Source organism: Cygnus olor, chromosome 3 (genome assembly GCF_009769625.2).
Source record: "Cygnus olor isolate bCygOlo1 chromosome 3, bCygOlo1.pri.v2, whole genome shotgun sequence".
NCBI lineage: Eukaryota > Metazoa > Chordata > Aves > Anseriformes > Anatidae > Cygnus > Cygnus olor.
This window is the reverse complement of record NC_049171.1, coordinates 35342454-35370178: the sequence shown is the minus strand read 5'-3', so window position 1 is coordinate 35370178 and position 27725 is coordinate 35342454. Positions and strand designations below refer to the sequence as shown.

The window sequence follows — 27725 nt, the reverse complement described above, 5'->3', positions numbered from 1 at the left end:
ACCACACTGTATTTTAGTAGGTATATTTGATTACAAATCTAAAGTGTTCCTAAGATAAAGGATGCAGAATAACACCTCTCAGTGATAAGGGTTTAACCTGCCACTGCACATTCATTTCAGCACACCAAGATGATTTGGAGGTTAGACCACATAGCACACAAGAGGCTGAGAGCATTGGTCCATGCAGTCTTAAAGGGAATCTCACTGCTGTCTTCAGCTACTTAAAAGGAAGGTAAGAAAAAGACTCCTCTTGAACAATCCAAGTATGGGAGGCAATAAGTACTGCTAACTTCAGTGAAAATTCCAGTTAGATACCAGGAGACCTCTTCACCATACTTTTCAACATACATGTAACTACTAGTGCATAAGTGAATGACTAGGTCTAAAAGGATAATACATCTTACCTTACTTGAGCCTCCACTGCCTATTTGCTTTAATATTGTATAAACTCTTCCTTTGATGGCAATGCATTCATGTGCAGGTATAGAAGCTGAAACCTGTGCACATACAGAAAAGTTAAAGTAATTATTGGTGCAGCAGAATTTGGTAGAGCTCTACTTTTATCGAGTTACCATGATTTAAGTTGTCTTGGTCTTCTTGATCAATGCAAAGTGTACAAAAGCCAAACCTTAAATATATTTGTCTACTAAGAGCTGAAGATCACCACAGCAAAAATATTTGTATAATGGCCACCACAAGGTTACAAAGAAGCATGATTTCACAAGCTTGTCTATCAACATATTGAGTATAGGCCTTGAAAAGACCTTACAAAACTTTGTAGACTGCAGAACATCATACTAAGATGACTGCACTCCTGAAAACAGATGCAATTATCCATGCTCAAGAGTAATTCTAACAAAATTTACTATTTAAGCCCACCACACTTGCAGAAGTATTGCCTTTTATTTTGTTTCACTTTTTCATTTTAGACCACCCACCTAACTAGGATTACCAGATATATTAAGAAACACCTGCAGGGAAAACACATGCTATACCCATGCTCCACAACAATTTCCAGGAAAGTGGAACCTAAACTCTGTCTCTCAAGCACTCACACGATCCAAATTAGGAAACACCCATTTGCTCAGTACTAGAATAAAACAGGGTTATGATCACCACAGGAAGAAGTCACAGTGGTAATGTTGATACTGTGTGTGCTTTTATTGAGCACCGTAAGGCTCTTAAGATTGAAGACACTTACTATACAGGTAGGAAAACCTGAGGCCAAAGATCCTATTCCCAAGAGCAGCCTAACCAGGCTACACAGTCTAGAATGACACCGTACCTCCCTCTTCCTGCACAAGAGAGACTGGCCTGAAAGCAACTGAGAGACTTGCAGGGACAGAACTAGCCTGATTATGGCCCACAGTTAGGGTCCAGGCTGACATCTTCTCTAGATACAACTTATTCATTCTAGATTGAGAGGTCAGTGGCTGAAATGTACACAACAACTGCACTGAAGATCCAGAACCAAGTACTCTACCCAAGGTTGGAGACTGTCCTCAGTGTCCTGCAGTTTTCGTTCCCCTTTTGGGCACAAACATCCTGCCTCCCTTTATAAATTCAGAAGGATAGAAAGTGATCACAGTCTAGACCACCTAGAGCACTGGTGGTCGAGGCCATTTCTGGGAAATGGGTTCAAAATCCCTGCAGGTAAGAAGGGCTTACAACCTGCTCTCACTGGATGGACTGTAAATACTCAATTATTTTGAATAGAAAAAATAGCCATTTTTCCCACATAGATCCATCATTTTTATGCCAGCTATAGGAGGCATCTGTTTTGCCCCTGCTGTAGCTACACCAAGCTGTAAAAACAGCCACAAAATTAAATATTAATCCTCTGGTAGGAAGTTTAAGCCCAGTCCCCAGTTCTGCCTACAACTGGGAAGATTCCTATCAGGACATGCAACCCATCTAAGGTACTCCATTTTAATACTATTTCAGGCCAGTATAAATGCAGAGTTTGAAATCCAGCACAAGGAAAAATAACGTAGTTCTTCACTGTCTCTCCTCCCACAAACATCTATGGTTTCTAACACATGCTACTTTTGGGGTACTCCACTCTAGTGGGCAGTACCACTATAAGAGCACAGCAGAACAAAACTAGTGATTCTAGCTCTTACCCTGTCATGAAGTCAGATCTGCAATATAAGATTTGTATTTGAGATAAGTACTTCAGGATTTTGACACAAGTGAATTGATTTTTCAAGAGCTGACTTATTTTACTGCAATTCAGACATATATGAAGACACTGTTATTCGCAGAATAAGCTAGAGACACTACTTTCCAATACTCATCCGCAAATATGAGTATCAATTTTAAATGTAAAAATATATAGAGACACATTTACCCTAAAAGAAGTTTCCAATGAAAATACATGCTGAACAATGGCAGAATAGTTTAGGTGCATAAGACAGCCTAAAATTGTTACCTGCAAGCCCATCTGATTTTGAAATGTAGTTGCTGGAGTATGTGGTAGGAAATACGGCAGCTGGCTGTAGGGAGTAGAAATTTGGTATCCTGGTGAAAAGTTGTTCTTTACAACTGGCGTTCTGAAACTGAAAAGAAATCATTGTGAAGAATAACTGCATGTAGTTGTACTTTTTAAGTGAAATTTTCTAACACTAAGCTCAAATCTTCATTGCTTCTTTAAAGTTAAACCCAATCTACCAGCAAATTCCCAAGCCTCTGCTATATTTGCCAATTAGCATTAAGACCTCTTCAACTTTTACTTAGAAGTCCTTATAACTATAACAGGGAACATAGGTGACTCTCCCTATAAGCTTGACAATGAACGCACCATACAACTGGAAGGACTGCCCATAGGACAGGATGAGCCACAATTAGCATTCTTTAGCTTACTGTTCTTTGTTCAAAAGATTTTTGGATGAAACTTTGGCTTAAAGTGAGCATATTGAGACAAAACTTCAATAGTCATGAGAATTTGAGAGGTTTATCTGTGCTGTCCTATGAGCATAAAGTAGAACTTATATTTAAGAAAACTAAAGATTGCAAGACAACCTTGACACGTTTTGATTTGTTCCCTTAGTGTCTACCAAATATTTAGTTATACTACAAGATATACTTTTCCCCATTGTTTCACTCATTAAAGGCACAGGATGAATCATGCCTCACAAATAAGTATTTAAAGAAAAACATTGTACAGATGGTGCCAGGTCTGTTTGAACCTTGAATGCAAAGCCATTAGTTTCTCAAACGCTTGGTAGGTTTTTACAATATTAATTTAGGGATTCAGCAATGTGAATTAATTTATCTGAAGTAACCTAAGCCAAAACACCACTCCAGTATTTACAGACTCAAAATTGACACAACCCAAATTGACACAAGTTCGGATCAGAACTGGAAAAGAACTTGATGTACCTAGCAGTTATTACATAGGGAATAAAATGACAAGTTTCATTTTTCAGTACCCCATTACAGCCAAAGCACAGCTCTTACTGAAAATAAAAGTACTCAATTCCACATGCTTGCTATCGTCTATACATACTGTGTATAATGAGTTTGATTTCCAAAAGTTTACATATTATCCAAGTGTGAAAGAATGAACAATCTATTTGAGGATTACTTTTTACCAAGCTACATCATGAGATGATGTGCTTCACTTGCTACAAACGTTCCAACTTGACATCAAGAGTTGGAAGCAGCCAGGAATCTCTTTTGCTATCTGAATGGGAAACTTCAAGAAACTGTGGAACTACTTCAGCAGTTTTTAAGAGGTAAAACTACTGGCTACAGCTATGAAGCTCCAAGTAACAACTTACCACTCCATATAATCATATGTGGTGCTTGGTGTTCCACAAACATACAATGGATTGTTTTTCTTAGAAACAGCATCTGGTGGCGACAGTCTTCTTGAAATGGGATGACCAGATTGTTCAAGACTTGACTGTTTTCCCTAAAAAAATAAAGCAAGATATTCCACACAATGAGCCACAATGAAAAAGATTTTTTCCCCATATGTGCAGTCTGCTGCAACTAGAAAACCACTACGTATTCTTGTTACTTTACCTCTCTATAACAGCTTTTCTGCATCACTTCTTGACTTGGCCATTTGTTTCTGGAGTTAACACAGTTTAGTTTTATCTGATCCAATTGCTTTCTGTAGCTTTCAGCAGAAGTGGATTCTTGCTGTTGACTCTCTATGCTCATTGGCTCTGGTTTCTTCAATTCTTGATTCTGGACTTTACTTTCTGAATAAATCAGATAATTAAAAAGACAATATTCAGTACTTGAAATTATTTCTGGCAGATTTACCTCAGTTTCTGGAGAAGTTTCACTTCATTTTTCTACATCAGAATAAATGAGTACCACTGACTTACCAGAAGCTGACACCTTCCACAGCAATGGTTACTTAAGGCATTAGTGCAGCCTTCAGGGTTTATAAATTCAACTCAATGTAGTAACATGGTAACTTTAAAATCTTAGGTACTACTACAACAGTAACACAGATAGAACTGTTTTCATCACCAACACACAGAGGAAGACCATACTCATCAGTTGCACTACAACATCCTGGGACATCCTGAGCAGGTTTATAAAATATTAAAGATAAGCTTGTTGCAAATACTTCAAATTAGAAGTCTGTTGCCTGTGACAACAGGCAATCTATAAGCCAGTGTAATTACTGAAGCCAAAGGCACAAAGGGACAAGGCACGCTCAGTCAGATCCTTTTGCAGAGATAAAGGGACACTGAACTGCAGCAAAGCAGGCTGCAAATAGCACAGCTTAAGAGTGTTTTCTTCACCTGCTTGTGCAACTGAATTTTAAAAAAAACACTGCAGGTGATAGAAAGCAGTTCTGAACATGGGATACAAGTTGAATGTAATTGAACTACTGCAAGACTGAGCTACAAAAAGCAGCATCTCATCTGGAAGCTTAAGTGAAACACAAACAGGCAAAGGATGACCTGAAACCTAAACTGTTCCATGCAAATCAGTGGGAAGTTGAAAAGCTATCATTTTTCAAATTGAATCTTTCTTTCCTATAACAGGTCCTACCTACCCCTTAAACCCTTCCAAGATCTGACATTTTCACCTACCTTCTTCAAAGTCATTATTAGTATCCTTCCAAGTTTTACAAGTTCTAAAATCTTGCTGTATTTTAGGTGGGGAAAACACTATTACAATTAAAGAACTGCACCAAAGTAACAAATTTAACACTTAGAGGCCAATATGTATAGGGCATTTAAGTTGACCAAATACAATAGAATACAAATACAACGTAACAGGTGAAATCGAAAGGAAGGCAAGAGGAGCCTGACCAAAGCATAAGTAATTCAGCCAGAATGATCTTCATAGAGAAATTGTCATCTGTATAAAGAACAGCAGATAAAAACACCTGGAGTTTCACATACTAATTGGTAAACAGGATAGAAAGCAGAAAGTGCTGAAAGCAACAGATGACACGGACATTCTACATTCACACGGAATGGTGGAGTGTGCTTTGGACTCCCCCCTGCCCCCCCCCAACTAGATGACTGACACTGTCTCTTTTAAGCTTACTTCAGACAAAACAGTTTCAACAAACTTCAGCAAAAGAAATTAGAGCTATATCATCTAGAGAGTAAGCTACGAGCACATACTAAGAAAGTCACAGGAGAAGCGAGAGGTGAACTACTACAATCTGAGTGTACCAAGAAATCTAAACAGATCACACTCAAAGAACATTAATCCTTAGTTTGAATTGCTCTCAGCCAACATACACTTTTCCTGTATAAGCAATCATTAACCGATATGCTGGCAGCCTTCTTCTACACTCAGGTAGGCAAGTCTTAATTTGAAACCTTGCATTGGTGCAATTTCAGTAGCAATTTATATTACATATATCATAAGAGCTAAGGACATCGTGAATTAGCACTAACCACCAGCATTTTACTTCAAACCCAGCCCTCCACACACAGGATGGCTACATTTGACTTTTCAAGTTATTGCAAGTTTTTAATTACTTCCACAGGCACCCAAAAGCCAGATTTTAATTAAATGATTAAATGCTCCTGAATTCCAGGCTGAACATTTTTCACTTCTGAAGAATATTTTCTTTACTGTTCTGTATTTTAAAAATGCATTGATAAATTTTCAATACTTATTCTATTTCAAAACATTATACATTAATAGTTACCTTCTCTTTTTATCACAGGATTTGTATCCATTTTGTTTCTGAGAGTTACAGTTGAATTGGTAGCAATTTCTAAGCTGTTCTCATCCAACATCTGCAACTGTACAGAATTTCTCTTGTAAGGACTTAGAAAGAAAGCACCTTGAAGAAAGTCAAGGGATCCCAAGCATAGTGCCCAAACAACATTCTTATAATTAATGACTAGCATACCACAGAACAAATACATTTCAGAAAACAGTGCATGGTACACAGATAATTATTACTGACCCTATTTTAAAATCCATTAATACACTGGATTTCCATCACAGGTTTTATTAGAAAACATTTAGGTCTTTGTTCTCTTAAGTTTCCTTTCTGAAGGGACAGGACATGAAAATGCAAGACAGAGCTCAAAATTAGTCTTTATTAAAAGCCATGATTTACAGACCACTTAATGGACTTCATTGAATGAAGTTCATGAAAATAGAATACTTCCGATGACAAAAATCATGACTAAAGCTGACAAGTCCGCTAGTAGAGAGGCAGTCTTATTCCCTTCTTTATAAATCATCTGACAGGTTTTTAACCCACCCCCCCCATTATTTCTCCCATCAGATTTATTGTGCAGAGAAAGCTTTTTTAATGCCTGATTATGCATAATAATTTTCCAATCTGAAAGCCTCAATGTTTCTGTTCACAACGGATTGCTTAACAGAGCAATGTTATCTTATTACTTTAATAAACAGACAAAAGCATTATCGTTGTCCCTTCTAATATCGTAGGACATCCATGTAGATTTCCTTATATCTAATTCAAGAAATACTTCAGTTACCTTTAAGTCTCCAAAGTCATATGAATCACCCCCACTAGATTTTGATTCAGATAGTGGAAGAGGTGGAATCAGGGCTGTACATTTGGAGCTGGATAATTGCCTATTGAAATAACATTGTTAGTTACATTACAGGCCAACATAGAATGATTGCCTTTAAGCCAGATAAAAATGCAGTTGTGGGAAGACTTAGGTCTACAAGTTAAAAAACACATAGGATTAGCAGGTCTACTCTGATAGGGAAGTGAAACAAACCAGAAGTCTGTAACAATGCTACCATTATCCCATGAAGTTAAGTCACATTTTTGTCGTCCTCCACTGAAAACAGTAATAAGCAGCAGCTAGGATTCTAAATCCTAACAGTTCATTTCAAATGAAGTTTTGAAATATTTACAGAACAATAATATGCGAAGTACCTTACCCACTGCTTTCAGTTTCAGAATAAAGTGCTTTAATTTACTTTTGAGAGGTTGAACAAGCAGTTTACTCTTTGGTTACTTATTTCTCTCAAAATAAGTTCCACTTCTATGTGAATTTAATCACACTAATAAGAGGATGTTAGCATAACAGACTTGATTAGAGGGGGAAAAGCAATTTCCCCCCTTTTACTTTTCAGAGAGCATGTAGCAAAGTGCTGTTTAAGTTGGCAGATCCTTCCACTGCTGAACAGCTATTCACATTAAAATCAGCATAACTACCTTTCTTTAATCTCCATTGTTATGAAAGAATGTTTACAACACTAGTTATAAGTGAGGATTTACAAATATTTCAGAAGCTAAGAATGTCTTCTATTTTAGAAACTGAATACACAATTGTAACATTATTTTCAACAAAAAATTTTTGCCTTAGTCTCCACCTTTTTGAGGCTATTCATTTGCTAGAACAAAGTTGATCTTTCTATATTCTTATACAAATAATCTCAGTAGTAAGGTAGGAAGGTTAATGCAATACCTCTTGCAGTTATGATCACTTGTCAGTCATCCTTTGACTAATTTTAACATTAACACCTGATATTTACATTGTCCAATGAAAACCATTCTACTGAAAAGAAGAATTAAAACCTGCTGTGCTGCAGTAAAACCCAACAATCATACCTCTTCATAACACTAGCTGTAAGTGGGACATCTGTCTTCTTCACAGCATCATCAGTATCAGTTACTAGTTTAACAGGAACCCTCCCAAAAGGGCAGGCCTAAGAGGAAATTGGAAGTTATCAGATGCGTAAAGAATGAAGAGCTTAAGATTTAAGCAAATTGTTGCATGTTCTACCTGGTTAGATTTGTTCAGCGGTCTTAACGGATTGTGGAAGTTAACTGTACCATCAAGTTCTTGTGATTTCTCTTCCCTGAAGGCAACAAAGAAAATAACAGTAGTATGTGTGGTTTTCTTTTTTAAATGACATTTGAAGAAATTAAAGAAATCAAGCCATTACCCAAGCAGAGTTCTAGTAACACTAGAAGAATTTTCAGCAGAATCATTTCTTTTTATAATTCTGTGATTTCCAGGTATGCTCTGAAGTCCAGACTCCTGTAAACTTGATACTGTAGGTAAATTAGTTAGAATTATTCAGACAGTACTAGAGATTGCATTTATTTTTTTTAAAAGCATTCTTTCATAGTAACTGAAATTTAGAAATACATACATTTGCAGTAACCACAGTAACCTAGTATCAATGACATCACTTTTACTGACCTAGGCAGACATTTCCTACAATTATAAAAACAATTTCAATGTTAAAAAAGACTTACAATCAGAAGAAGCTATCTAGGATAGGCACAAAATGGTCTGCAACAGTTATAAAGATATACTAAGCTGCTTGTTTTCTTATACAACTTAGTTGTATGTAGTTGTAAACTACATTTAAACATGAAAATGGAGATTCAATATATCCAAAGACTGTCGAAGCAATTTAAGTTTCAGCACAAAATCCTCAATCTTATCCTATATGCAGAAGGAGGAAAATAAGTATCAAAACATTGGTTTTAGTACAACACAGGAGTGAGGTAGAAACACTGGCTTTAAGAGCAAGCTGAACATCTAAAGCTACATTCTGAGAATAAACCTTCACTCCAAACATTTCACTCCATATGTTTCTGTAACCCACTTACGTCAATACACTACACTACTCAAATATTTAAAAAGATAAATATCTCAACGTAGAACATATTTCTCAAAGTTTTGTTTAATATTGACATTGAGTGCATCTTTGACTTTGCAATTGATCAGTCTAGTACCATCACCTCCATAACATCCCCCACACACACTTTTTTCCATATATAAAGACTTTCTTGCTCAAGCTTACCAATGGACTCTCACATTCAGTTGGTGACCCGCAATACTTTAATTCCTTCAGTTTGAGACAGTTTCTCTCCTACTATTCAGGACCTACACTTTTAGTACTAGCTTAATTTTTCCCCCAGTTAAACATATTTGATTGCACTCAGTATGTCAAACACTTTATATTGCTGTGCATGAAAGAGAAGGGGAGAAGTAATTTAATCAAATACTTCCAGACTTGCTGCAGTTTTTGCATTTGCATCATTACACTATAACTGCATATAGCTCTTGTCAAAAGCTTTCTGAACAATCTTTTGAAGCTATGAAGAAATGCATTTACACAGTATTCCTCTTTTCAAATAAGCAGCTTTGAAAAGCAGCTCTTTACATGGAAACATTAAACAGACTTAAATGACTATATTAGAACAGACAAGTCTCTATTGCTCCAGAAACACTGTAAAAACTCATTTAAAACCAAGTTCAGTGATTCAAGCCACGTGCATTCTCAAGACTGTGATATTTCAAGTCTATTATCGTCTTTTAAGAACCTATCTTTAAATGGCTGAATTAAAATGTAATATTAACTATTTGAAAAATGTTTCAAGTTCACATCAATTAAAAACTAAGTTTGCCTACTCTTCCTTCAAAGTTCATTGCTTCCTAAGTTGCAGACAGGCCTTTGTTATGTATTCTTTCATATGTATACCCTTAAACTTGCAGCAAGTAAATCCAATATCAGGTAGAAATTGTACAATCCATGAAGATTAATTTCTCCTGTGGCACACTTCATCAGTTGTGACACTTATGAGGTCTATATGCAATTAATGGTAAACAAAACAGGACCAAAAATAAAGTTAAAAGTAACTAATACCATAACTAAACAGTGTAAGCATTGCCAAATGTTTATTTACCCCCACAACTAATGTTTCACATTAAGGCAACTCAACAGGAGACAGCCAAATCTCTATCATGTTTCTGAACACACATCCCTTAAATGAAGTCAGATTTCATTTACAAATTTAAGTTTTGATTTAAAAATCAAATTTTGCACTAAATCTGTCCTTATATAGAGCAACAATATGGAAGCATCAGACACTACATTTGCAAGAATTATTACACACACTTCTATACTTTAATCAAACTGTTTTTTTGCTTGGCTACACTCCAAACAAATTTATCTCTTGAAAACTTCATGAAGTAATTGTTCCTTTATTGAAGGAACACACCCAGTACTTTCCACTAGTAAGTGTAATTCTCCATTACAAACCAAAAACGCCCAGTGACAGTCAGGAACATCCTTTGCAGAATTAGTTTGCCTTCCTATGGCTCCTGAGAAGAGCTGGAACCATGTAATGAAGGAATAAGATGGAGAATATAGAGAGATATGACTGGTCATTAGGCAATAACAGATTGAGTTTGTATCTAGGAAGGACAAACAGTGGAATATATATATTTTTTTGATTTAGCATTACAACATGCATAAACGATCAAAGTTTTAAAGGTTTGCAATTACCTGCAAAGTTCTCTTTATCCTCATCTGAAAGCAACTGCTTTTTTTGCGAATTCAAGTTTTGTAGAGCCACTTCCAACATTTCTAGTGGAACAGCAGAGCACTCCACAGCTTTTTGAAGGAGCTGCTTACACTTCTTCACATGCCCTACGTAGTAAGGACCAGAGAATTAAAACTCAAGCAAATAAAAGCAATTATACTGCGGTAATGCTTTTTTTGAAGACATAATCATGCTCATGCTGCTTTATATTCACTATCCATCATTCTCTGAAGCCGCTGTTCATTAAGCTCTTTCCCCCTTAGATATCCACTTTCACAATACTGCCTGAAAGTAGTTACAAACTGATCACGTACGCCAGTTTTTCCACATGAAATTAAGCATCAAGTCACAAAATGTTTTGACTTCATATAACTACATTCTTAGCAGTTTAGTGTTATGAGAACCACAAGGAAATAACACATCAGTAGGATGTTTTTTTCCTGTAGCATAAGCAAGGAAAGAGGAAGTTTACAGGTTTGCATTTAGATCTGACCAGATACCAAATTTATTATGTATTATAAAACACCATTAGTGCACTTTATAGGAATCAAGGTTAAAAGCAGCTGTTAAACCAAACATTGCCACTCTAGAATGCACTACAATTAAGAAAGTGTGAAAAAAGTATAGTGAGTTTGCCTGCTTTTGTTTTACTTTTGACTGGGGACATTAACAAGAGTTTTGTACATTACTACTTGCCATAAGCAGAGACAGGAGAACTGGTGGGGCTATGGTTTAACAAAACACTCGAAGCATTCAGTTCACCAGTTTGCATATACAAGCATATACACACACAGCTATGAAAAAGTAACAGAGTCAAACAAGGGAAGAAATATACTGTGACCAAAATCTTTCCCTTGATTTTTGTTCAGAGTATCAAAATGATGCCAAACTGTTGCAGCTATTAACATTCAGCTGTACATTGAAGTTCGAGAAACCCTTCCTCCTCATTTCCAGAGCAGCAAAATGTGAAGCTCTTACAGGTGCCACAAATGTCTAGTTTAATATTAGATTATATATTTGAGATCTCCATGTTTCTAGCACTCAAAACCCCACTGATAACTGAAGGTGGATGTTAATCTTGCCTGCAAGACTGGGGGGAAACATGATTATTTAAGCCTAAGTTCCTAATATATTTTTAGAACAATCTGTAATGTTAGACACAGAAGTAAGGAAATGCCAAAATAAACTTCGTTATGATTTCATTTATACCTACTTATGCATACTCATTTCTTGGTTTTTAAACACGATCAAAAACCATTTATCCCTGAAATTCTTAAGTGATAGTTTTTTTTATTATTATTTAAGAACCTTTAACTAGCATTCTACCTATGGCTAGAGTTAATTACCACACAGTTCTTTAAAATGACTTGCTACTCAAAAGGAAAGTAATTTTCTCCTAGCATTAAGTGCCTCATTGAATAATAAAGAACATAACAGACACCTACATGAACAGGCTGCTCCATCCTCCTTATTAGATGGGGAACCTAAGCACAGAAACAAAGCCCAGTGTATCTGACTCTACTTCACAAAAAGCCTGGATGATCCACCTAGGCATAACATTTAATACACCCTAAAGCAGAGGTTTTATGGCCATGAGCTCTGAACAATTCACAGCGAAGCTTGCTTCAAGCGAGACTGCACAAGGCACATAAGGAAAAGAGTTCCTCATCTGACGTATTTAAATGAGGTTTCTATTTAACTGAGGCTCTTACTTATTTAAACAAAAACAGAATGTCACCTTTTTGTCACTCCTGCAGGTTACGAGTTATAAGCAAATCAATATTACTTCTTCAATCATAATTTCAGGATTGTTACCAGGGCTTTCACTCACAATTTTGCTCAAAACAGGGAAGCTAAGTGTTTAATTTTTCATCCTAACGCAAAAGGAAAGGACAGATCAATCCAGAAGCAATTGGCACACTTGCCAATACACTGCTGAAGCAACTTTGTTGAGGAGGCAGAGCACTACACTTTTTTTCCTTTAGCCATAGCTGGACAAGCTCTATGAAAAAAGGAACCACACTCTTAAAAAAACACACCATTCACATGTTGCAGCAGTCCTCCTTGAAGCAGGGAAACTAACGCTCCATTCACATTACCAAATGCCAAATTGACCAGCTCAGGGATAAAAATCAGAGACCACATGGGAGATAAAAACAAAGCCAATCATAAATGGTTTATTCCTTTGGGATTAAGGATTGCACTTCAGGTTTTTATACTTTGACAGCAAGTAGCCAACTACAGCATGAGCATGTTCCATAGTTATAGAGTAATTAAATTATCAAGTGATTGTGATAGGATTTAGTCATTGTAATCACTAATAACATTTCTACATTTTAAATTACACAATGGGCTTTATGTTTATTGCATCTATTTAACAATCTTTATTATTGCAGTTTACCTTTATTAATATACAATGCTCATAAGACAAATCATTAGTGTTTAAGTATTGTTTATAAAGTTCAACATAAGCTGATATTAGAGCAATAGATGGTCAGATAACTGACTCATCCAAAAAACTGGAATTTCAAGTCACAGATATGCAAATTTGTCACCTCTCCATCGTCTGGAGCCCCCAGCACAAGAAGGCAAGAAGGACATGGACCTGTTAGAGCAGGTCCAAAATAGGGCCACAAAGATGATCAAGTAGATGGAGCACCTCTCCTATGAAGGAAGGCTGAGAGAGCTGGGAATGTTCAGCCTGGAGAAGTGAAGGCTCAGGGTTGACCTCACAGCAGCCTTTCAATACTTAAAGGGGTCTTATAAAAAGGGTGAAAGAGACTTTACTCAGGTAGATATTGATAGGGCAAGGAGGAATGGTTTTAAACTAAAAGAGGGGAGATTTAGATTAGAGGTTGAGGAAGTTTTTCCACTCAAAAGGTGGTAAAGCACTGGAACAGGTTGCCCAGGGAGGTTGTGGATGCTCCATCCCTGGAGGTGTTCAATGCCAGGTTTGGATGAGGTCCCGAGCAGCCTGACCTAGTGGCTGTGTCCCTGCCCGTGGCAGGGGGGTTGGAACTAGATGATCTTTGAGGTCCCTTCCAACCCAGTCCATTCTATGATTCTAGTGGAGGAGTAATGTTTAGTGTTCTTCCTCTATTAGAGATGTGGTATGAATTTGAGGGAAATTTACACAGCCTTCCTGTTACATTACAGGTGTACATACTAGTTAAGAAAACACAAGACATGTAATTTACTTATTGATTTTAATAACATGGAACACATTTTGAACAGCTAAACTGCATCCTAAAATACTGTAAAACAAAAAGTACTGGACCAAAACATTCTCCATGGACAGTTGTCCTGTCTAAACAAGAAGCAAGCATGAAAAGAAATGTTTAGTAAGAGGGATTCAGGATCCAGAATATAGAACAGACAGTTTAAGCTCCCTTATTTATTGTAGTTAATTTGGGGGGATAATTCCTCATACTAGACAGTATACAACAGTTTATACGATACTGACAAAAGCCATGAAGAAAAACTTAAAATGTATCCACCAAGGCTTCTTCTTTCAAAGGAAAGAAGGAACACAGCTCTAACAGAATAGACCTGTTCTACTGAATGGAGCAAGACAGAGAGAGAATACCAACAAGGTGGCAGAGATCACTTTGCCCAATTCACCCACACAAAAGATTTTAAAAACCCCCACACAAATACAAGACTGGCTGTAGGTAGCACAACCCTGCCACCTCCCAGATAGACAAGTCAACAAGAGCTTTGCGGACTCATTTTTCTGAAGTACTGAGGACCTGTTGTTCTAGATGTGTTAAAAACTTATAAGTTGACTAGAATAGTCTAGTCTTCCATCATTTAAGAACTGAGATGGTATAGATCCTGAAATCATCTGAAACATCAAGTTTTTTCCAAGTGTGATTGCTTGACCCTGACCAACAACCAGGCATTCACTCACTCCTCACTCCCAAAGGGATGGGGAAAAATGGGAGAGCAAAAGCAAGAGAAGTCATTGGTCAGGATAGAGTGTTTAATGAGTGAAAAAAAAGGGATGAACAAAAAATAAGTCATGCAAAGCAATCATCACCTCCTACAAGCAGGCTGGTGCCCAGCCAGTTTCCAAGCAACTGCTACCATGGAAGAGCTAGCCACCGGCTTTTTGCTGCTGACCATGATGTTGTCTGGCACAGCATACCACTGAGTTCAGGTCAGCTGTCCTCTTGTCCACCCTCAGCATACTCATTGTGGTGAGGTGGGAGGCACAGTTGAAGAGAGAAAGCTTTGGAAACATGCAGTGGTAAGCTAAAACAGTGGTGTTATCAACACTTAAGCAATCACAAATGGAAAATGTAGCACTTAAGAGACAAGTAACTCCACCCAAGCCAGATCCAGTACACCAAGGAATGGGATGAATGAATTCATCTCAAGTGTCTCATCTCAGGGACAGACAGTTCACACATACCTTGAAGAAGTGGACCAGATTTTTTTTTTCCCAGATGTTACTCTCATATCAGAATGGCTTGCCTAAAACACGGCAGTACAAGTGACAAAGACTATCATTGTGTTTTGAACACTGACAAATCTGTACCACATCTGCCCACCCACCCGACTGGTGCTCAGCATCTGTGGCACTGTCAAAGAAGTTAGTCTACTGCAATTATGAACCAACATCATTCATCTCTGCTGTCCCTGCATGAAAGGTCAACAGTGGAACAGGAAAGAAAATAATTAAAACCCAATTGCCAGCTGCTTAAGAATCTGAGTGGCAGGAAGAAAATTTAATTTGACCAGATTGCATTTATAGTTTAGTTTATTTTAAAAAGAATCAACAGTTGCTTTTTGGAGACAGTCTCTTCCACAAGAGAGTGGAAGATATCTAAAGGGGAAAGTACCACCCAGATTTGACCATAATTTTTCACCCCACCAAGGGACTCACTCACACCTGCCAATAACATCTACACTTTAAAATCACAACCAGTTTTCAACTTGTTTGAAAGTTATTTCTCAAAAGGGAAAAACTAAGAACTACGCATATTTTCATTAAAAGTGAAGACATTCTAATTAAATCTCAATCATAAAAGAAAATCCAGGTTTTTCATTTTATGATTTATTATTCAATTTCCTCACAGAACATGTAACATAGCAAACGTTTAAAAAACACAACTTAAAACCAAAGAACAGCAACAAAGTTTTTCTACACACCTTGTGATAGCTCAAACTGTGCAAAAGCCACATGCACAAAAGCAAATTTCTTGCAATTCAGTCTGGCCAGATGAAATTGGTCCCGTGCCTCCTCTGGATCTTGAAGGCTGTAAAGACAGCACAAGGCTAGTTACAGAGTGAAGAACCTGACAAAGATCAAGTTCCATGTGCTTGGAGATTGCTTCAGGTAATTCTGGGAAAGCAATCCATATATAGCCAAAGTTTTTCTCTTCCTCAGAACCACTAATAAGTGCAGGTAAGTAAACAATCTTTAGAAAGCTAATAACTGAAAGAAATAAAACTGAACTTTTCCAAAAAAAGAATGTGCTCAAATCTGAAAAGAAAGGCTGTGGACTCATTTTGAGAAACAATATCAGCAGTGACAAAGAATACATAGCTATTTTCCCCTCAAAACACTCCCTAACACCTTCCAAGCCACTTGGTGATGCTATCCAGATAACCATCTCTGGATTTTGTTAGTCCATTAGCATTATTCTAGCTACATCCACTCCCACTAAGTAGGCTGCAGAAGGAGGTGTGGGGGGGTATTTGCTTGAGAATTTGTGTGGAAAAAAGTCTGCCATGAGAAACACAAGATATGAAGTATTCCAGATTACCTGATTATCCAAATGATTCCACATTACATTAGTTAGTAAACTCTACAATCAAGAAATATAGACATTTCTTCCAAAATTTCACCCTGGTTCAAAGTAAAGGAGTACTTAAAAGTATGGATGGAGAAAGAAGCAAATGAAACAGCTTAAAAAACAAGTACAAAAAACACATCACAAAGCTAAAGAGAAGGCACTTTGAGTAGAAGTCCATGGAATGGTAGTCATATTAAAAATTAGCGAAGTCTCCATCAGAGTTTAAGGCATGTTACTACTGCCCAGTATGTTTAATACATTCAGCTTTAATGATCCAGAGCAATGGAGCAGGTACAGAACCACCCATTCACAGGCAAAGTCAGAGGTAACACAAATCAGCCTTGAACACATTAATTCACTTTCACAAACCCATGTCAAAGGTTGCTTCTGTGGGAAGCAGCACAGACTTGAAGAGCAATAAGCAGAACAGGACCTACTGTTAGCAATGGGGACCAAGTGCCACACACTTGGTGGCACTGTATTACAGCCAGAATGCAGGCCTGCCATGGTTAACGCTACGTACAACCAGTTCACAGATGCACCTGGTTTCACCTTTGCCTGTTTCCAAGTACATAGTGTTTTTTCAAACAACCTCAGCATTATAATAGGTCAAGAGGTTTTAGCATGGTCAGGCTACAGCAAGAGAAGAGTCCATGCAAAGCCAGGCCCAGTGCCAAGAAGGATAGAACCTGATTTTGATCAGAAGAACCCAGCATTGGTGCAAATAGACACAGGTCTCGTTGTTGGTCACTGTCTGTTCCTAAAGTTTGATGTTCTTGTCTGGCTTTTGCTGTTAGGTGGAATATTTGTAAGAACAGCAATTAGAACACCACCAAGGGGCACCTTTCTTCTCCCAAAGGCACCACCAGACCACCTATGCATCAGAGTTACTTTACTCAGAGTAGCTAAAAAATTTAAAAACTTTAGGAAGTCATAAGGTTCTTTAACAGGAAATAGAACTGAACAGAGAAAATAAACAGTACTAGACAAACTGACAGCCAGGAACAGGGGAATCTGAAACACCAGGGAAATCTCAGACACGAAGCAAACTGCAAGCACTAAGCAAACACTGACATCCTATACTCAAATAACTACTCATTGAGTAACTCCATCATCAGGAATTGTAGACAAGCAACACTGGCTGCAGGGTCAGGTTTTTGTCTGTTTTTAAATCAGATCAGTCAAAAGCAATTTCATGTTCTGGTGAGATTACACATGTAGTTCATATGCAGTTTCATATAAATTTATAATTTAAAATAAAGTTTACTCCTAATAGTATATGGCAATCTCAGTTATAAGCTAATGTTTTCTCATTGAGTAAGAATTGGTAATCTATGGAAGTAATTTTCAAGTGGGGGAACAATCATTTAGGGAGACACTTCTAGCAAGATTCCATTGGGATTGATACCAGATTTTAGCAGGTATTTTTTTTTTTTTAAGAGGGAGAGGGGTTGTTCACCTTTTTGGAAAAATACATATTAACAAGTCAAGAAACATGACTGACTAATTCACCAATTGAGAGATGAAACAAAAATTGAGAGTAGACCTGAACTCCTCCTCACTCTAGGTAGATGCCATAGTAATGCTGGTTATCAAAGCAGAGGGTATTTTAGTATAGCTATTGACAGGGCATTTTAGGAGCAAATAAGATACTCTAGCTACTCCCAAGAAGGCATCCCCAAGGACAGTAGCAGTGAGGCAGCTAGCACATTCCAGTGGGATGCTGAAACTAAAACTGTTAACATGCATTCTAGCCTAACAGGCTACTAACTGCCTGTGCCTTCAGCTTTGCTTTTTGCAATACACAGAACACTGAACAAAGTTCCAGTATCCATACCTTCAAAGTCACTGTTTAAATATGAAGTGGAAAGAGGTCCAAGAGTTTTTAAAGTGATTAGGAAGGTAGTGAAATCATCTTTCTGAAGTTAAACTCCTGCTGTACATGAGACAGATGTTGCTTGGTAATAGGATCCAATCAACATTTTGGAAAGGAAGTTACAGAAACTGAGCCCAAGGCCTCTATCATACACCTTCTGCTCTGATAAAAAGCAACTAACCATCAAAAAAAGAACACCATCCCTCCGTATCTTTAAAAACAGGTCTTTCCCAAATACATGCTTTACTCCCAACATTTAAACAAAGAACACCATTTTCAAAACACTACGGATTCACAGGTCATTATTTACTCCTGACTTTTTCTCAACAGTAGATTCAGCAGATTACTGAAACTGTTCAATGGAACAAAACACTAATGCATTAAAACCCATGCAGATGACAGTACAAAGAAGTAGACCTTACTATACTGCAAGTTCAAGCCACCTGCGAAAAAGGACCAAATAGAATATACAATAGACAAGAACTACTAGCTATATAACAAGTGACAAAAGAACTCCTTACCAGGAAAGGTCTATCCAGATGTAATAATCCTGCCCCAAATTACATCTGAAAACATCTGAAAAACCATACTGTTTAAATTTGCACCAGATAAAGCAATAAACTACAACCAGAACTTCATAAATCATGAAAGTACTGAATGATATTCTAAGACAGGTGTTTAATGTAGCTGACATATGACTTTCATAGCAAGAGATAAAGAAGCCTAGACAAGGAGAGACTGCTGGAGTTTGGCTAGATGAATTAGACTATAGCAAGTTGTCTACCTTACAGCCACAGCAAGACAGTTACAAGAGTCTAGGGAAATAATCCTATCTTAAAATGTACAGTTTAATACACAGATTATAGCTACCCAAGGTTAAGTCATATCAGATTTCATCCATACAGTTTCTTTTGAGCTCAAGTATAAAGCTGAAATAAGGAGAAAGAGCGGTCTCATGCTGTCTTCCCTTTTACCTTATACATACAGCCCAGAAGTGTCAACAACCCTAAATCAAATAGCTCTAAAGAACAATTTTTCATCAAGTATAAATGCAAGTACTACGGAGACTAAGGAAGCTGAATAGCCAAAGCTGCTCAGTTTCAAGTAGCTGATAAAAACAATCTGTTGCAGAAACCACTAACACAAAACCCATTACCATCATTAAAATTCAGAAGTCATTGTTCGGAGTACTTATATTGAAAATTGAAAATTCACACTTACGCTTTCAACTCAGCAAATCTCACGAGGATGCGAGCATACTTCTCATCTTCACTATGCTTTTCTGCAGGTAACGCAGTTACTGCTTGACTGTAGCGACCAATGAGTCTGTTCAGTACACCAACATCCATATGAGGAATACCCTTTTTCTCCAGCCTAAGCAAAAAAGACAGCCAGTCTTCTGGGTTATTTGTCATCATTATTTGATTAACTGTTCCAGAGTTATCTGAAAGAAAAATAGCAGAAAATATAGATTAAAACTGCAACCAACTTGAATAAAAACACTTCAAAAGCTTTCACTCAGGACAAAGATCAACCAAAACACATACCTGTTGTATCAGCTGATATTTTAGTACTGTTAAGTTCATCTGTGATATTGTCTTCATTTCTGTATTTGTTTTTCAGGTCTCTAACTCTACTCATGATTGAAGCAATTCGTGGCAATCCCCTTTCACTTAGATCCTCCTCCTCCTCCATCTAGAGACACAGAGAAACCAGTGAAATTTTAGAACTGTTGCAGTTGACCTTAATTGAAATTTCCATGGGAGAGCCCCTCATGTATGTTTTGCAGATTGAGACTCAGCCACATTAAAAAGCAAATATTAAAACTTTGTCAATTTAGTTATACAAATAAACTTGTAATGTGTTTGTCTTTAACACAATATCTTTGCGGAAAAGCAAGAAAAAGCATAAAGTTCTAAAATGAACCCTTCCTTTCTTTATAAAAAGTGTTTTCAGTGGTCAAAGAAAAAAAGCAAGCATCCCCCAGAGATGCAAGACATATACAGAAAGAACTATGAAAGCTAGAGACAGCGTGCTAAAATCAGTGCTATCTAAAAAATCAAATTTTCACTGAGCTGAGACTAAGAGAACCCTCCCCTCCTTTTTCTTCAGCAGTAAAGTACATTGAACAGAAATCTAACTTCAGGGTTCATTTGCAACTTCCTTTAATACCCATTCCTCTCCACACTGCGTAGAGAAGAATTATCTTTAGCTGTTCTGAGACCACCTCTGTAAACTATCACATCTTTGGGGGATTACATTGCTAAAAATGACATAGGTGACTGCTGTAGCAAAGAGCCTTTACGTGCTGCTCCAAAGATGTTATTTACTTCACAGGGAGAACGAACATCTCTTCATAAGGAAGATTTTGGTACCTATTGCAGTTTTGCCCCTGATTAATACAGTAGAGGGGGCTACAGAAACTCAGATCTCCTCTTTATAGGTGAGAATATCCTTGAAAGGTCTGTCCTTGAACTGTACCTATTCCCTCTAAGCATGGATGAAGTCATCTTTTTGAAGCCAAACCTTAAGTAACCTTAAACAGCAAGAAATCTGAAATTTACCTCAGATAGTAATACTATGAGGTCTCATTACAACTGTAATTGACAACAACTCCCTAGTAATTTTTTTATTAGAAAAGACACAGTACTTATGTTTTCCTCACCAATATAAAGGTGTTATTTTTCTGGTGACAAGTTGCCAAATGTAGCTGACAAGAAATCATTTTCTACATAAATATCTTAAATCTCAACAACATGTCAAACTTACATTTCTGGTATGTGGCTTCTCAACTGAAGAAGGTTCAGTGTGTACAATATAGAGTAATCTTCTCTTGAAGAAGAGAGATGCTTTGTCATGAAGTTAATTTTGATAAGGGTGAGATTACTTCAGATGATCCCAAAAAGCCAGCAAAGGCAAGAAACATAGCTCTCCATCCTGAAGAAGTTCCTGAGTAACCAAAAAATAAGTGATTAGACATCAAGAAGTAAATTAGTATCAGTATATACTGCAAGCTTGCTTCATCTTCACAACTTCTCAGAAATATTAATTTTATTACTTTTCATTAAAAGAAATCAATTAGTAACAAGACTACTAAACAGCAGAAAGTCAGAAATTACTCTTGTACTAAGAGCAAGTACTTCCAGATGTGCCTGCTATATAGGACATTTACAGATGAAAGATACACTAAAATCATAATTATCTGAGTATTGTCATGATTTGCAACTGATCTTTCCACTCATACCCAAGTTCAATCATGAGCAAGTATTCAGAGTCTTGTTTTGGCTTAATCTGCTGTATAATTACTTTTTAAGAAAGCATTTGCCATGAATTCATGCGAAGTGTGTTCAAAATTTGACAAGACAATAAAGACCTAAAATAGCAACATGCAGTTATAAGCATGCTCAATAGGAACTGAGCTTCTAACTGCAACGCCTGCATGGCAGCACATCCAAGATCTAGAAAAGCCACATAGGAAACAAAGTTAGGTGCAGGGAAGCAAGGAAGAGGTATAACATGTATGCAGAGATCAGGAAAATATAAAACTACCTCTAAAAGAGCATAGCAGTAATTTTAACACCTCATACAGACCCAGTAAGAAGTCAAGGAACAGAAACTAGAACAGCAGCATGCACTGTAAGTGGGTGAAGTGGCAGTGTGGGTTAGTCACAGAATGCCATGTGCAATATACCCAGCCATGTTTATTGATACTCAAGAGAAATAATAGCATCCAGCCCTGAAATAGTGGATTTACTCTGGTATGCTACTCCTGAACAGAGACAGGTGCTGTTTTCACTGAAATGTTTTTGCTGAAAGTCCTTCTTAATCTCTGAATGACAAGATATACTCTTCCTGCTCCTGAAATCTATCAAAATACTGCATCTGTCTATCCAATGAGTTGTTGAGAACAGCCAGGATTTTAAGCAAGTGTCCAGGAGCCTACCTGGCTTTTTCCTACAAGTGAATCAGTCGGCCTAGAAAAAGGCATCCTTGTCATCCCATTACCTACATGGTTCTGTGCTGCCAGATCACTGTGGCTGCAGCTATTGTCTAGCTCTGTTCCTATGGCCTATTTTTTTCGCTAAGAAACTATGTGATGAATAACTGAGTCAAGTCCTCTGTGCAAAAGAGGAAAAATGCCACCTTCCCCACTGTATCAAGAACTTTACTAGCTTGGGTGTTTTCTGGCACCTTTTCCCCCCCCCTTATGTTTAAGCTGTTTTGCCCTTCCTACATGCAGAAAGATCCCACACAAACAGGTGGGGAAAACTCGCAGTAGCCTTAATCTTCTACAGCACTTGCATTATTTTATTCACGTATTTAGGCCAGTATTTCAATACTGCTCTGTTTAAGCACATACTTGCTGGTAGTACAGAAAACAGTGTCAGTCACAGAAAGCAGAGCTATCCCCATAATCCTTTCCAAGTGCAGTTATATCAACATTGCCTAAACACTACAGCATTGCTCTAAACCCTTCCTGACTGTTAGAAACTATAACACAGACAATTAAGTGCAAAAAAGTTCCTGCCCTCGAGATCTTGCCAGCTGTTCAATGCACAGAAGAATGGAAGCATGTGATAACACATTGCCAACCTTCAGAAAGGCGTGACATTATCTGTTATTTACCCATTTATTCTGCAGACATCAAAGCAAAGCCTACTTTTACTGTAACTCTGAAGAAACGGATACAAGCTTACAAGATGCTGAGGTTGCTTAAAACACATGGGGAGTCATGAAAGCAGATGTTCTATCTAAAAGACACATGTTTTGGGGTTGAGGTCAGAAGAGAAATTTGTAATGGTAGGAATATGAAAGAAATTCTGTGACTTTTGTTACTCTGGGTGGATATTAAGAAATGCTGCTCCTAGGAAGGGTTGAGCTAACTGCTTGTGGAATAAAGTCTGGAAGCAGGTGAGGGGCCTAAACCCTTCCAATCCTCCCCGACCTCAGCTCCCTTCCCGACCCTAGTTGCAGGCTGGGTTCCGCGGTTACCGGTCGGTTACCAACTAGTCAGGCCCGGTAACTCCCTCCTACCCTGCTCCCCAACACAGCCGGCCTGAGCCTTTCCCTTACCCTGCCTCTACGCTCCCCAAACCACACAGAAACTCGCCATTTTCTGAAGCTTCTCCCCAGTCCTAGTAAAAAACAGTATATTTAAAATTAAATAAACAAACAAAGCCTCGAGCTCCGACGCCTCACGGACACTGACCAGCCGTGAGGCCCCCTCCCCTCCCCGAGCCCCGGGGCCCCCAACGGCCGCCCCCCCCCCCCGCACTCACCTCAGCCGCCGCCCGCTCCCGGCCGGGCCTGGGCCGTGTCCGCCGTTCCCCGTTTGAATCTCCCCGCGGCCGCTGATTGGCCGGCGGAGGGGAAAAACAACGTAAGCACGGCTTCCTATTGGAGGGGGAGAGCTGAGACCCCGCCCACAGCGGTCGCGGCTCCGCCCCGCTCCCCTCCCTTCGCGCCGCGCGGCGGGGCCGTTAGGCGCCGTTACCCGCCGGGGCGCTGGGGGAGCGCTCGGGGCGCTGTCATGGCGCCGGTCGCTACTGTAATCCGTAATGCCCGCAAAGAGAGTGCGAGCTGCCTGCCCTGAGGCCATGTATACAAAGTTCAAAGCACAGAAATGAGATAACGCAAACATAAAATACATCTGAAAGTAGTTTCAAGCAATAAATACTCTATGCAGCCTCACTAACCTCTTACACAGCACTGCGTGTCCTGACCACCTCCTTAAGATCACGCCTTCCCTTTACCTTTTTCTCAGGCGGATTCTCCATAAGCTGATTCATAATCACAACTCATTATCTGCAGCGTGCCTAAGGCTGCTAAAGGCAGCGCTTCCTTTGAGTTGTCCCCTTCTTCTTGCAGTAGGATTACAGCGATGCAAAAGCACTAACTAGAACAGTTCGGCCTCTCCAAGCTTACATTCTACCTGGACTTGTTATTTACTGTCTTCTTTTTAGCCAGTGTGGCTCTTGTGATGCTCACAATATTTTCAAGATTGTTTACACGCTTCATAAAAAGCACTGAGACATATTCACTCTCTCTATATATACGCCATATTAATTAATAGCCTACTACTTACCATTAGCTTTCCATGCGGTTCCCATGTGACTTTAACAGTATAATACCTAAACTGGCATTTAATTGAAGTTAATCTTGCTTGTTTTGTATTCATCTAAAACAAACATCTTGTCTAATGTAGTGATAAAAGTTCACTCAGCAGAGAAAGGGAAGAGGCATTTCAAGAGAGAAATTGAGTCCAAACATCTATTTTGGACTCTGATGGATCATCCTGTGGAGACGTCTGTTTTCTCCAAGCACAGAGGAGTTACAACTTTTAGCTAAGATGTGAGGTGATTTTTTTTTCCCATATTGCCTATTGTTCTAGTGAATAATGCTGTAAAGGGTGGTCATCTGAGTTCTGTAGCTGTGACAAGCAACCAGGATACTATGTCGAAAGAATCCTAGCAAAACTGAAATGAATGGGAGAAAGAAGACAGAGCAGCCCCCTGAAGAAAAATAAATAAATAAATAAATAAAAATAAAGGCAGCCAAGAGGCAAAGGGGTCAGAGAAAGAAAGGCCGTAATACCAACAGAAAAAAATAAAAAAGCCTACATATAGTACTCTTCAGGGAAATATATAATGTGTGGTGTTTGGTTTGATGGTAGAACCATTGCTTGCTTGTTTATAAATGTTTATGCGTGTTATTCATTATAATGTCATGGATGTACAGGGAGTCTAAGAACTGCAGCACCTGACATCTTCACCTAAAGCTGATACCAGTCTGAATGACAAAAGGCACATGCGAATCAGAAAACCAAGGATGTGGTGAAGAAAAAAGATGGATGACGAACAAAAGATGTCAGTCTTTTGTAAAGAGTACATCAGGCAAGTCCTGTTTCATTGTTTTAAATAATCATATGGTAAGATTTTGTATCTGTTTGGATAATCGTATTGCAAACCCAAGTGTGGCAAATGCAAGTGAATTGCAAAAGATTTTTCAAATGTTGAGGAAATCTTTATAACACACTATGGAATTTTCTGAAATGCATATAAGAGAAAGGCTGTCCTCTTCTAGCTGAAAATTTGGCAGCAACCAACCCATCTTCCTGAGCTGCTTTATGAAATTCCGTGTCTCTGGTATGAAGTGCTGAGCTAAAGCAAAGATGGTGGCTTATTGATTACAACTACTGGCAGACATTCAGTGTAGCTGTTTTGGTTAAAAGTGCATTTGGAGAGAACCCTGCTGAGTATTTGATGAAATCTTTATTTACTGGGAGCATGCGGACTTGTCCTGGCTGTTGATGCATTGCTCCAAACTACAGATGTCCACAAGAAGAAGCAAACAAATATTTTAGATGGTAGAGTCACCTCAACAACTGAGAAATTGATCTGAAAATAAGTGGTTAATTAACAAAGCATTAACATTTTCAGCAGCAAGATTAACAGATATTCCCATTCCTCCTAGCTGTTTTGTTTCCGTGACACACTACTTGTCATTATTGACTACTTCAAGCTTTATGTGTAATTAATTGGTTTTGTTTGTTTTTTAATGAATAAGGAAGAGAGAACAATAGTTATTTACATCAGTGGATCTTGTTCCATAGTGCTTGTTCATTTACAGATCTGATACATGCTTTGTGACTGGACTTTTACAATACACTTTTTTCCTTACTTGCGGACATGTTCAATCACTAAAACAATGAGAACCATTGACCTGGCTTCTGTGTGTTGTGTGATAGGTACCATTTGGGGCTGAAAGTCAGTAAAATGCACAGATGTGTACACACACGAAATACCAATTTAGAAACTGACTCAATCAACAGATCTGCAAAAGGACGTGTCAATAAGAAATGGTTGTGCTGTTCATTTCAGAAGGCTGCTTCAGGGACGGGTTCTAACCGTGATGTATTTTAAGTATTATATTGGTGATATGGAGATGACTATGAAATGGCTGCCAGTAAACTGATACCAAGATGGTGTTAATGCCTGCAGGCAAATGACTTGGCCCTGACTGAGGTTAAGCTAACTGCAGGACATAGGAATCCAGTGAATGTGACATGAGAAATTGCTGAACATGAATAACTTGTGATAAGATGGTGAAAGCTACGGACAGTGCTGTGAAAGGTGGCTGGATCTCGCATGTGTTTATGGGGGAGTTATGTGAAAAATAGACAAATTCATAGATATTTGAAGGGGAATATTTTGGAAAGAGCATCTTCTGTGAAGTGCGATCTTACAAGCTCAAAGCAGCTCTGTAACCATATCAGGACACCCCACATATGAGATCACCTGGGTAATGGTACCAGATATACCACATGTGAATACAGATTTACCAAACTGGACCCAATTGAGAAAACGGAAATCAGAGGCAGGTTTTGTATTTTGGAGGACACTGGAACAGAGAAAAGGAGGCACAAGGGCGGCAAGAAAGACAACTGGGAAATGGGAAAAAGTTGGAAAAGCTCTGGAAAGGAATGTATACATTTTTCTGCTTTTGACATCTTCAAGATAAAGCTTGTTGTAAAATATGTTATATTTAAGCATAACTTATTCTGATCAATATTCTGGGCTACTACATGAAAATTCCTAAGCTGTGCTAAGAAGAGATCAGGCTGGATAATCCAATGGTCCTTTCCACCTTGAACGGTGTGAATCCACAAGTCTCAGGAGAGGCATCGTGGTGTTCAAGAATCGATCAGCATTCTTTATTGCTTGGAAAACACAGGTCTTATCTTACAAAACTTCTTTCTTTCAGGTTGTTTCTTCACAGCATCTACTTCCTGTGGAATCAGAAGAATAATTTCCAATGAGTCTTCTTACCACTTACAAAAGTTTATACATTTCTTCTTCTCCCACTTATTGCTCTTTTTCTTTCTTTGTTCCTCTCTTCCATTTTGCTCCTTAAATGCTAAGTCTCAAATAATACTCAAAATGTATCAAACAAGTTGCTTAATCTGGATGTAAACCTCTGCTGCTTGCCAAGAAACAGCTAGAGTTGCACAAGAGAGAGCTATGTAAAAGATAGGGTTAATTATACTGCTTTATAATAAAGAAATTTGAAACACATCTTTACTCATATGGTGGTGCAATGTCTGCTTGTTCATTATTGCACTTTGAAACAACTGCTAGCATTACGCTTTTGGCTACTGTTAAAAACATAACATCCCAGAAGGGCAGGTTAATTTCCTCCTTTGAGCTATCCTAAAAGGCGGATAGCTAGTCAAAGCTAATGGGACATATTCTCTTGCAGCCAGAGAGGGGGAGCCTGC

The 27725-nt window shown here is 38.2% G+C and overlaps 1 protein-coding gene across 4 annotated transcripts in view; it reads right to left on the bottom strand.

The window, feature by feature from the left end:
• The window catches only part of TTK (TTK protein kinase), a 32418-nt gene extending 8609 nt beyond the window's left edge, over positions 1-23809 (bottom strand). The window contains exons 1-15 of one of the 4 annotated variants that reach the window (XM_040554008.1): positions 23728-23809; positions 21218-21397; positions 19996-20143; positions 19670-19892; positions 15926-16032; positions 10735-10878; positions 8377-8485; positions 8214-8289; positions 8039-8136; positions 6948-7047; positions 6140-6236; positions 4030-4211; positions 3783-3916; positions 2432-2558; positions 405-497 (exon numbers count right to left, since the gene is read on the bottom strand). In XM_040554008.1, coding sequence (XP_040409942.1) covers positions 405-497; positions 2432-2558; positions 3783-3916; positions 4030-4211; positions 6140-6236; positions 6948-7047; positions 8039-8136; positions 8214-8289; positions 8377-8485; positions 10735-10878; positions 15926-16032; positions 19670-19892; positions 19996-20143 — 1638 coding nt within the window. In that variant the 5' untranslated portion in view covers positions 21218-21397; positions 23728-23809. Of the gene's footprint in view, positions 1-404; positions 498-2431; positions 2559-3782; positions 3917-4029; positions 4212-6139; positions 6237-6947; positions 7048-8038; positions 8137-8213; positions 8290-8376; positions 8486-10734; positions 10879-15925; positions 16033-19669; positions 19893-19995; positions 20144-21217; positions 21398-22039; positions 22059-23074; positions 23195-23521; positions 23579-23727 lie in introns of those variants that run through there. The other 3 variants (XM_040554011.1, XM_040554009.1, XM_040554010.1) reach the window with 3 other exon arrangements.
• Positions 23810-27725: the final 3916 nt, after the last annotated feature.